General features: G+C 46.2%; 1 protein-coding gene across 1 annotated transcript in view; it reads left to right on the top strand.

Moving 5' to 3' along the window:
• LOC6587460 (protein lap4) overlaps positions 1 to 12,290 on the top strand; it is a 69,173-nt gene that overhangs the window by 55,889 nt on the left and 994 nt on the right. The window contains exons 24-27 of the mRNA XM_026984217.1: positions 6,337 to 6,834; positions 7,423 to 7,558; positions 7,938 to 8,123; positions 10,502 to 12,271. Coding sequence (XP_026840018.1) covers positions 6,337 to 6,834; positions 7,423 to 7,558; positions 7,938 to 8,123; positions 10,502 to 12,217 — 2,536 coding nt within the window. The 3' untranslated portion in view covers positions 12,218 to 12,271. The remainder of the gene's footprint in view (positions 1 to 6,336; positions 6,835 to 7,422; positions 7,559 to 7,937; positions 8,124 to 10,501; positions 12,272 to 12,290) is intronic.

Raw genomic sequence — 12,290 nt, 5'->3', positions numbered from 1 at the left:
TAGCGGGAAATTTCACTGATTTTCTAGCCTTTTGCATGCCCCCCCCCCCCCCCCCCCCCCCCCCCACGCCCCATACACACACGAACAAACAGGAGTGAAGGGTGCGGCGACAAATGATATTTTAATGTCGGCCACACGACAGAAACTGGTAATTATAATTAGCGCCTTTGTGGGCGCTGTCTGTGCCTGTGTCGCTGCCCCACTTGATGACCCTTGGACGCGCTGAAGGTTGCATGCAACACGTAGCAACCACAAAGCGTTACCCCGGCGGAACTTTTACCGCAAGCTGCTGTTGTTGTTGGTGCTGTTTCTATTGCTCCTCTTCTGTCATTTCAAAAGCTGTGCTGCGTGTAGGGTGTCTGCCAAACAAACAATGAAAGAAACTACGACTGAAAGCTCTCACCTGCCCACACCAGCACCTTCCACCTAGATCCATGGCAGCCATTTAAGAGCACCCGGAACCCCTCGAACACATATTTTCCCTGTCGCCCATCCTCCGCTGCCGCCGCTTAACGGGAAACTTTCACACATATGCGTCGCGGCTTGAAGGAGCTGCTGCTCCCCACGCGATGTTCCGGTGGCTGACTCTAACAACATTATATAATGAGCAACAACAAAGTAATTTAATACAATTTTAGCCCCCAAAGCTGCTGCAGGAAAACATTAAAAAGAGCACAAAAGCCACAGAGCGCGAGAGAAAGAGTCGCCTTTGGCATACCCTACTCGGGTCAATCCCCCCGTCAAGAAACCAGATCGAATAGTCTGACCTTTGCCTCAAATTATGGCCCCATAAATTCCCCCCACACACAGACACACACATACGAGTATCTATATGGAAATCAATAGATAGATAGATAGAGAGTCGGAGAAGTCTTTCATCTAGTACGAAACGAATGAATGCCTGTTTCCGGTCATAAGGGTATATTAGCCAAAGACAAAGGAGAAGAAAACAACAACAGCAAAGGGGGGAAAAATGTGCACAAACAGAAAAGAGACGACAGACAACACGTATGACAACAGCAGATATCATATGGCATATGGCACACACCCACACACACGAACAAAATGGTGTCCTTTTTGTGTGTTTGCGGATGAAATGTTGGATAGGGCTATGAAAACAAGGAGAGTATATTTTCACTTGGGCGCCACCATTTATGTACATTTCATTACAAAGGCATTTGATGGATTCCCCCTGTGAACAGGGGCAAAACCCTTTCCCAATCCTCCCACTTTCCAGCTATTCTTTTGATCTACGCCAGCATTTAGATGTAGCCTTGAACTAATCATTAAAATTTTGAATAAATATACGATGACTTCATAGCTCCGGACCCCACAAGAGTTATCTGCGCAATTTCCCAAAGCCCAACGCCCAGAACCCTAGAACCCTAGAACCCACTGGAATCTGGCTGTTTTTGTCGAAGAAAACCTTGAAATCAAATTGGCCAAAAGTTTTGGGTCTCGAACCAGTCTGGCCTTACAACTTTACATGAATAATATAATAAATTGAAATGTGTGTTATTATGTTGCGGCTGGGTGCCCCCTCCACCTGTCCGGCCTGCCCTGCCCTTGGAATCCATAACGAGGAAAAGAAGATAAACATGTTAATAACCTTGTAATAAATTTCTAGGCAAGAATTTCTACTAGTTCTCCCAGGGTCGGTCGGTCGGCGGGTCGGTCGGTTTCTTTTTTCCTGTTTTTATGCATAAATTTTGGCATAGCAGAATGTATGTAAAAAAAATAGAATAGAACAGAGCAAGACCAGAAGAATGTTTGTTGCGTATAAAAAAAGAAAAAAACCCAGATATCAAATTAGCCGGCAATAGCAATGTTCTCCAAAAAACTATTTGTATTTATATTCAAATTAAACTCGTCTAAATCTATAAAAACGGTGAAACACAAAAGGCTCGCCAGATCCGTGTTTATGAATTTTTTCTTCTTTTTTGGCAACATTAGAGTTTGGCTTCCGTGACGACAAAGACGACGCGGCGGCAGCGACGGCGGCAAAACGCAATCGAATTCTTAGCCGTGCATTAATCGTCTAATTTATTGTTTGATAATTTATGAACTATTATTAGTTGGTCGTCCGTCTCCCCCGTTCTGTTAGCCCAAGGCTTGGGCCCGGCCCGGCCAATGATCGGACTCGAAATCGAAATCGAACTCGGGCTCGGGGACTGGCAAATGTATAACTCCCTCGCTGTCGCTGTCGCTCTCGCTTTCAATTGGTTTTTCGGACTTTTTTTTTGGTCATTCGGTTTGGCGCAGCGGTTGACCCTGAATCTGAAAATCTTTTGGACGCGACAAGACAATTGGTGGTCAGTGGTGATGGCGACAGCGGCAGATTGGACGATGCTGCTTCTCTCTTCTCTCTTATTTTTTTGTTTTTGTTTTTTTTTTGTTATTGTATTTTACATTTATAAATGTATATGTTTGCGGCCGTTTGCTTCTTGGACTTTTGGACGTTTTTGTGATTTTATGCAGATGAAAATATTTATGTTTTGTTGATTGCGCATAAATTAATTTATATTTTATGGCGTTGGCGCTTCGTTCGTTCCACAAATGGACCGCGTCCGCATCCCCTCTGCCGCTGCTGCTCCGCATATGCAAATCGCAGAATGCTCTGTTGTTGTCTCTCTTTCACCGTGTCTCTGATATCAAAAGCATAATTTGACCTTAAGCTAAAAATGAGGGCGTTAATGATGTTTTTTGTTTGCTTTTCTCAGTCTATTTTATTTAATTTTTATTTTATTTTTTCTTCTCCTTTCGGCTGTCTATAGTATGCGTTTTTTGTTTTGCCCTTTTCGTTGGGCATAAATATTAATCAAAATCCCCTCCCACCACCCCCCGGCTCAACTGAAACAGAACCAGACCAAAAATGAGTGGAAATTTGACTGTGTTTATTATTTTACAATTAGCGAGACTCTCTGCACCTGTTTTGATTGTACACCACACCAGAAAAAAATCTCACAAAAAAAAAAACAACAAACTCTCTTTCTCTCTCTCTCTCTGTTTCTGCTTTTCCCAATCACTTTTCCAGGAATCCACTTGAAGAAATTGAAGCAGTATTTAGATGTTAAAACTAAAATAAGCTCTGACACAACACAAACCACAACCACAACCACACACCCACACCGACCACACAGTTGTGAGAATGTGACACGTTTATTAACAATAACTATAATTAAAAGCTACAACTATAACTTAAACTTAAACTCTAACCTTTATACATACATATATGTATGTATGTATGTATATTTATTTGTATTTGTATATCTATATATGTATTTCGACACGAGACTTTTCAGACTATAAGTTACTACTGCTAAAGCAAGCCAGTAAACAGAAGCAACCTACAACTGAACCTACAATATACATAAAGTAATTTTTTATACTACTTTACTATACGAGACGGCAACTTTTTACGAGCGTAAACTTTATAGAGTGACAACTACTGCCACACAAACACCACGCCCCACCCGTACAGCCGTAAAGCCGTACAGCCGTACACCCACCCACCCCTCACACTTGATAGGCATGGTGTTAATGCTGGCACACGTGTGTGTTACGTACCGCCCACTTGCCCGCCTTTTATTTTTGTGCATTTTATTAGCCTAATTATTTCTCTCTTTTTCCAAATTGGCCAACTTTTTCTCCTCCTCCCAGAACTACGAGTACGAGTACAACTGCACTACAGTATGAGTACGAGTATGAGACCCTGTCCGGGCTGCCAGCACTTGAAATTTTTGAGTATACCACCTGCACACTCACACACCTTCAACGCTTTTAAAATGCACACACTCACATAGATACACTAACACTCTGATAGACAGATACACGAGTGCCTTGGCTGGCGTTTTGTTGATTGCATAATTTATATGCATTTTGCATTTTAAAAATGTTTGTTATTAAAAGTAATGATTTTTCGAGCAGGTCCACAGATAGGACACTAATTACTATTTGCCCTGCTTTTCGACCACGAATGTCCTTTTGTGAATGGCTTTTAATTGCCGCAGATACAAGATACAGACATGTGTTACGATCCCACAGATATAGAGTCGATTTATTGCCGAGTAATTTGCTGTGCGGGTCATTCAGGGCATTTGCTTTTACATATGTTACAGTGAGATTCCATTGTGAAACGATTAGTGCTTAAAGTTCCTGACTTAAAGTTAGTCCTAATAGTTATCCATAGTACATGTACTGCAAATGTTTTGTCCCTCTGAAAGTTAAGTTTAATGATTCACGATGAGTAGTAGTGTCGAGGCAGCGTTACATTTTTCTATATATTTTATAAATACAATATTTATACGTTAATGTGTGAACAATAAGAACAGCATAATTAAGCACTGCTAATCCATGTATTAATTATAATATATATATTACGTATTACGCCTATGGTTACGGCCAGCACCTGCATTATACTACATCACTGTCATTATACTATTTATCATCCCACATCAAAGTATTTGTACTTTTGTATTTATTTATCATCCATCTATTTGTGCCATACACAAAAACATATTCATGTATTGCTGTTATTTTGCCACCAAAAAAACAAAAGAAAACAAAAATAATCAAAAAAAAGAGAGTACAATTTCATTAAACTAGAAAATAAAGGTGAATGAATCGAAAAAAGTTTTATTGCTTCTACTTTATACCGTTGCATAATTGTTTGAACTTTAACAAACTTTTGAGCACTCTCCGGTTGTGGTTTCTGCATCGTTTTTTACTTTCCACACCCACTTTACCCCCCTCTAACCGCCCATAACTACTTATCAATCTGTGCCGCGGACGTTTATTGGAAGTGTTTTTGATTATGGAACGAGCACTGGGCTGCGAACTGGGCTGGCCTCTCCATCATAATGAGACGGGGGGAATTCAGCAATTAGCAATTGAAAGCGGCCAACAATCCACCAGCTCAGAACAGTTGCACAGAACAGTTTTTTTTTTTTCCTGGGGGGGAAAAGAAAGTTCCGTGGCAGGCCCATTGCATAAATCTGTCAATTGCAAAAGCTGAACGAGCGCTCGAATACTTTCACTGGGAGTTCTCTCTCGAGCCGCCAGGACTAGCACTGCGCGGACGATGGAGCCCCAGGACGGGCGACCATTGTATGTCGGTACGCGCTCGAGTGTCAGAGCAAAGTTCATTTAAAAGTCGAGGGGACAAATGAATGAATAAGAGGAGCGGAGCGCCAAGCAAATGCCAGGCTAAAGAAATGAGCAAGAAGAGAATCTGGAGAATATTATAAGTGCAATTCCCTGGGTCAAGATCTGCCCTACTCCTTCGTGTGGCAGGGCACCCTCTCCGGACGCCTCTCAGGCGTGACATTCGTAGGTAGTGAAAATGCTCCAACGAAAAGTTTTCCCCACCAAGACGCCGCCGGCGCCCAAATTGAAAAACATAAATCACTCAAGCAGAAGTTGTTGCCACTACCGCCGTATAGTTGTAGACGACGAAGCCGTACCCAAAGCTGAGGCTCTGTGCGGAATAATTTCGTATTAAAGTTAAATTGAAAGTGTGTAGCAATTTGTTTAAAACAAAAGCCAGTTGGGTGCAAGAAAAATAGTAAAGTCAGAGGAGAGAAGATTCTGCTACCCATAGATAGGTCTCTCAGCAGCTTAGACAAAACAAAAAAAAAAAAAATATACATGAGAAACCGTCTTGCGAATAGTTCTCAGACGCTTTATTTAAAATTAAATTTTGCATACCATATACACTATATATATGCGTATATCGTATATATATAGTTATATAGTGCGAGACGCCGTTTGGCAAGTTTTACGACTCCACAGACATGCTGCTGGTGCTGGTGCTAGTGCTTCTGCTTCTGCTCGAAGGAGGAGCCGGAGCCCCAACACGCTAATCTCCAGCTGCCATGTTATTGCACTTGTTGGGGAAAGTTTTTCAAAAAGTGATTTTGTCAGGGACTGGGACGACTACCGACAACTGGGCTGATGAGTTGGGCTGAGGAGGGTTTTCGTGTAAAACTTTACAGTATGTTTCTTGGTTTTTAATTACAACGAATTCGACTTGTTATTCCAAAGTTTTCGAGCACTGGGAGACTCGGGGTAGCTCGGTAACTGTGTAGCTGCGGAGGAAAGTCAGGGCACGTACGTGCGCGTCAGTACATGTGTGTGTGACTAAAGGAAAAGACTAAAATTAACGTCATTATGTCTGTAACAGCTCATATCACGTGCTAACCGCATTTCACCGCCACCACAAACCACACCCCTCCTTTTTGTCAAACAACAAGCTAATTTTTTGATTAAATGTGTGTTTTACTTTGCACAATTCGAACACCGAAAAAAAAACAAACAAAAATCTCAAAATTATGACAGAACCGCACAAAGTCTGGCGCCGACACTGCCGCACGCCCCCATCAAAGTCAGCAAAATCCCCAAGCAGAAGCAGAAGGAGAAGGTAAAAGCGAAGGCGGCTCCCATCAAGCCTGCCACGGCAACTGATCCGCCCAAGCCCTCGCTGCTGCCGAAGCCAAAGGTCAAAGTTGTCATTCCGCCAGCACTGCAGCAGCGCCTCAAGCAGCAGCAGGAGCAACAGCACCAGCAACAGCAGCAATCCCAGCCAGAGGAGCCCACCATACCCGAGGACCTTGAGGAGGAGCTGGCGGCGACATCTCCCACCAGCAGTCGGATACCCGTGCGCACCTTGAAGGCTGAACGCCGCGCCCTGGCAGCGGCCGCGCGGCAGGCGGGCCTCGGTGTCGACGAGTACATAAGGCGGCTGGAGGAGGAGCGACTCCAGGGCGAGTCGCCGTCGTCGCCAACATCGCCAGCGGCCCCGACAACGCCCACAGGCAAGAGCCGGGCCATGATTAAGTAAGTTATATGCGTGCCGGTCAAAGAGTTGACGTGCGTGCACAGGTTGTGTACAGGTTGGAGCTGCCCCAGAAAGAAGGGTCACAGGTCAAGCATCTGCTGTCCGGCATACAGCTGTAGGCGTAGCTTATCCGAGGGCAATAGACAAAGACAATCCCCATTTGGGTTCGACCGCAGCCTACACCCCACCACCCACAAGAAATGCACCCACCCACACAAACAAACGCACACACACACGCAGAGAAGAGGCAAATATGAATTCTCAATGTTTCCGTATATGTATCCTCCTTGTATAGTATATGTATCCATTGATGGAACACCTTCCCCCATCTTTGTTTTTAGTTTTTGCGGTGACTGTCCAGGCCACACCCACACCCAATCTTACTTCTACTCTTTTACACTCTTACTATATATATATATATATCTCTGTCTCTGTGTAAATACAATAGTCTCTCTGTACAATAGTCACATTTTGTAATTATTTTTGCTTCAGCTGGAGTTTAGATTCTGTCTGTCGGCCGTATTGAGTAGTTATTTCCCCTTAAAATCAAAGACATATCTAATGGATTTCACTTTCATTCAATGTAGCTCTGAGAAGCGTGCCTCCTGGAGGGCAGCCCGTCTCCGGTCCCTCGAGCAGGGCGCCGTCGAGGCCCAGGATGTCATCAAGAATATGCGCAAGGTGACCGATGATCTGATCACGCACGAGTCGAGGGCCAGCGAGGTAAGTGGCATCTCCAGGGCCCTACTGATCTTGAGCACTAACCGAACCCATAGCGAAAACCCCCCCAAAAACAAAAACCAAAGCCACATATCCATTAACATGCGCGCGAATCGCCCGAGGAATGGCCCGATCCTGCCCGAGAACATAACCCAGAAAAGCGCTGCATATGGTCTGCTTTACTAACTGCAAGACAATAACCCCAACTAAACGCCCAGCCTACCTCTCGACTGTGACTAATGATGAGAGGGATAAAGAAGGAATGAAGTGCTCGCTCGCTCGAATTATATTTCAATCAAAATTCAATCTTTATCTTTCTCTCACCCAAACCCACTCCATCTTTCTGTCTCTCCCTCTTTATGGCTGTTTATCCACTAATCAGGCTCAGCCGAAAATAGTATTTCCAAAAATTGCCATAAAATCAAGCGACGGTCCAGTAATTGTACGCGAACGCGAGAAAATACTCGACGAGAAAATCGTGCGCCGCACTGAGGAGGTTGCCTGCCCCATAACGGGGCGACCTCAACTGCGGACCGTCGAGTACATTGAGAAAATCATCGAAACGGAGGTTAGCTACATACAAAATCAAAATTAAATCCAATCCAGTCACCCGTACTGTAAATATATCAATTGGCACCAATCTTGAGTTTCGTTAGAGCAATGCTAAAGCGTTTTAGATACTCTCTTTTTTTCCAAGTATACCCGGTTTTTTGTTGCCGCCTCTTGTTTGTGCGTCTTTCATCTGCGAGTAGATTGTTTCGTACAGTAGTTATCAGGTTGCACGCTCCTAAACATTTAATGCACACCCACAAAGCACTTGAATGGATCCAGCAGCACTCGTCTCGTCTCTCATTGTACAAAGCAAACATCTCACGAGTCCGTCCCCACCAAGTCCCCGTTCCTGCAAATCCCGTCTCCCTCACAGTCTTAATTATTTTATAGAGCTCATCATTTTTATGGTCTGTCGAGGTCGTGGCCTGTTTCTGTCAGCCTTTTGTCTGTTTGTGCATATTCTCTCAGGGAAACTCTCCTCCGCTTTTTAGTATCTCCGGCTCGAATTGTTGAGTAAAAACAAATTTTTACATCCGCGAAGCACTCTCGGCTGCTATGGGGATTCTGTTGACATTTCTCCAGCTTACGCGACCAGGTGGTCGCAAGCAGCAGTCCTCCCACGACCATCCACCATCCACCATCCACCATCCTCGGCTGAAGTGCAGCGCATAAAAGGACAATAAGCCACTTTTGTTAGCCACCTACGCGAAAAGGTTTTCAGAGTCGAGAGCCAGAGCAGAGTCAGGGCACTCGCGCGGGGCCTGAAATCATTTCCAGTTATTGTTGATGTTTGAGAGTCGCGGTTTTACCACACAACTTCAGGGTCTCGAACCCTCAAAGAGTTTCATTGTCTGTTTTAGGGTTTGTTGTTGTCACGTGTCTATAGACGCCCGACGTCGATGACGGCGAAGACGACCGTCAGACCGTCAATCGGCCTGGGCTTCGACTTGATTCTGGATACCATTTTTGGTATGCAAACGCAGTATAATGACGCGCAGCTTTTTATGGCCAGCTCCATTAAAATTAAAGCAAAAGTTTTTTGTTTTGCGGCAGCCACGTTTTAATGACTTTCAAAATAAATAAATTCAAAACAGCAGTGGCCCGAGGGTCGAAGCTTTTGATACCCTAGCAGAACCATTTCTTATTATATTTGCTATAGAAAATAGTCGCCCGTGATCGAGATCGGACAACACTACAGATTTTCCAATCGTTTGATTGAAGGATAATAAAAAACAACTTTACTTTATAGTTCAAAAATACTTTCCTCCATGCATTGCAATTACCCTCTTCTAGGGTATCCGAAAAGAATGCAAATAAAAACGAAAAAAATAAAAACAAACACGCAAAGTATTTTATGCGCTATTGTTATATTTTGGGGGCACGTGTTTCGGTTCGGAAACGGTTCTGATTTGCTTTTCAATTTGCCAACGGAAGGAAAGGCCATCAGAGCCGAAAGCCCAACCCCATCATCCACTAGAAAGAATGTCAGCCAATGGCCCTGGAGCTGCAGCTGAAAGAGGGGCTGAAGCTGAAGCCCAAGCTGGTTGTGGTTTCATTCCGGGTAATTCGAGTGCAAAAAACTTTGCTGTAGGCAGACTGCTGGAGAGAAACTTTTGCCTTTGCCTTGCCTTGAGAGGTAGCCTCCTGGCCAGAGGCTGACCCCGTTGCACAAAATGCACCGCACCGCAGGGGGCCTGCAGAAGCCATCCAGCCTCTGTTCTCCGATTGCACAGTGCACAGTGCACAGGGCCTGTCAGCGGCAGTAGAGGAGCGGCGGGACTTGGTTTCAGCTTATCTTCCTATTCAGGACTCTTTCACTTTGACAAGTAGAAAATGCAGGCAATTTTCCCCAGAAGCAGTCGTTTGTCAATTTGCCTCATATCACGTACACGACATGGCTGCCATCGTGCGTGCCTACCTTACATTTACCTAGACGCCTCTCTCGACGGCCAGACAGCTAGTCATCTACTGGCCCTGATCAGATCAGATTAGTTCTAGACAACTGAACCTAAAAACTTTTGCACATATGTATTGCCCTCCCCTGCCCTGCCCAGCCTGTCCTTCTCCTCCCACAACAACTAATGACTTACACCTTTACACCTCTGTAAGCATTTATAACTTAAATTTCACTCTACTAATACACCTTTTGTTGGGCTGTGGCTTACACTCACTCTATGCACCATTCACAAGATTTTCATTTTCCACCACGCTGTGTAAATTAGCTTCATTCGAGTTTGAGCGATTCAAAGCGCCTGCTTCCCATAAACTCCATGTATATTGAGTTGCTTCTGGTTGTGGACACCTGCCTGTTGCTTTCTGTCGTTGCTTTCGTTAGAAGTTAGTGTGCTGGCCAAAACCAAATGCACAACGTATCCGCATCTCCCATGTACTTAGGTGGAGACCTGCAAGGAGCGCATCATTTCACTGGAGCTGCAGGTGCCCGAGTCGGAGGATGGCACTTTGGACGAAACACAGCCGCCATTCGAACTGGAGGAGGAGGAAGATGATTTCGAAGATGCTGCAGAAGATGACGACGATGACGACGACGACGACGACGAGGATGAAGAAGAAGAGGAGGAAGAGGAAGATACCGCCTCTATTGTTACCGTCCAGGGCAATAATGAGAAACTGTTTTTGCGACACGATTCGGATGCCTACGGACCGTCCTCCATCGAGAGCGTCACATCCGGCAAGATGCGCATCAAGCCCACGCCGCTGTCCCTCCACCAGACACTGGCCAAGGAGACGACCATCGTGGAGGTACTAAATCCCGTCATCGGGGGCGATGGCACTGCCCGCACCATCCACGTGAGCGGGGTGCCGTTTGACGATGACGAATTCGAGCAGGGGGCCGTGTCCGTGCTGCGTAGCGAAACATTTGTATTGCCCCAGAGCGGCGGAGGCGTTGTGGGCGGCAGGTCGGAGCTGTCATTAAATGCAAAAATGAAAACTGTGCTCGAGGAGCTGCTGGAGAACGAGCGCGTCAAATTGAATTTACAGAAGAGCCTCGAGGAGCACAGCGACAACGACAACGATGAGGAGGATGGGGAGGATGCTTTTGGCGATGCGAGGGACGACGACGAGAGGAGCGCCTACGGTGATGCCATGGACGATGTTGTTGACTTTGGTGCTGCCCCGGTCACAACCCGTGGAACTAATGACCAGGATGATGCCGCGAACGGCAATCAGCAGCTGCTCGAGGAGCTGATAAAGGACAGCAACCGCAACACAATCATTGCTAAATTGGCAGGCCAATTGTCCGACGATGATGACGAGGAGGATGACGACGAGGAGGACGAAAGCAGCGACTCATCAGACGAGGATAGCGACGACTCTGACGAGGAGGACAATGCCGAAGAGCAGCTGAATGTTACCTATGTGCAGGGCGCCCAGGTAATCGAGAATCTCAATACGCTGGCCACCGGCGGCAAGCTCCAAAAGTCGCAAACCTACACCACCATGAAGCAGGCCGAGGAGGAGCACCCCCAAGCCGCACCCGAGCCCGAAACTGAAGCTGAGGCTGATCCCACTCCAGCGGAATCCCAGTGCGGCGCCGACACTCTGGCTCAGCTGCAGGCCGAACAGCGTGCCCTGGCCGAGATCTCAAAGCAGCTGCGCAAGTCTGTCGAGGATTTGCTCAGCGCCGATGGTGGCACTGTGGTGGAGACACAGCGCACCTACACCCTGCCCGCTGCCAGCGACAGTGCGGCGGTGGTAACCGTCACGGAGGTCGTGAGGAAAGAGAAGAAAAAGGTATCCTCGGAGTCGGGCGAGGCTCTGTTCAACCGTCTGCTGAGTGCCGGCGAGGCGGAGCGCCAGATCTTCGACCAGCAGCACGGTGAGACCATCACGACAACCACCACGACCACAGAGGCTGTAACTAGCGCCGGACAGGGAGCGACATCAGCCGCGGCGGCGGCAGCGGCAGCGGCAGCGTCAGCGTCAGCTGGGGAGCCAAGTACCAGTGTGGTGACCACCACGAGGACCGTGTCAAATATTGTTACCAGCGGCATTCCACGACCGGAGAGCACTACCAAGCAGCAGAGCAATCGCGGTGGCAATGGCAGCAATAACCGCAACAAGAACAAGCGCAAGGGAAAGAAGAAATAGGAAAAAGAATAAAAGAGAAGGAAGGAGGAGATGAGATTGCGTATACGTCATGTGGTTCGTATGTGATTTTACA

The sequence above is a fragment of the Drosophila persimilis genome, unplaced genomic scaffold, assembly GCF_003286085.1.
Source record: "Drosophila persimilis strain 14011-0111.01,24,50 unplaced genomic scaffold, DperRS2 tig00000000-arrow-pilon, whole genome shotgun sequence".
Taxonomy (NCBI): Eukaryota; Metazoa; Arthropoda; class Insecta; order Diptera; family Drosophilidae; genus Drosophila; species Drosophila persimilis.
The sequence above is the reverse complement of the archived record's forward strand: the minus strand, read 5'-3'. Positions and strand labels throughout refer to the sequence as shown.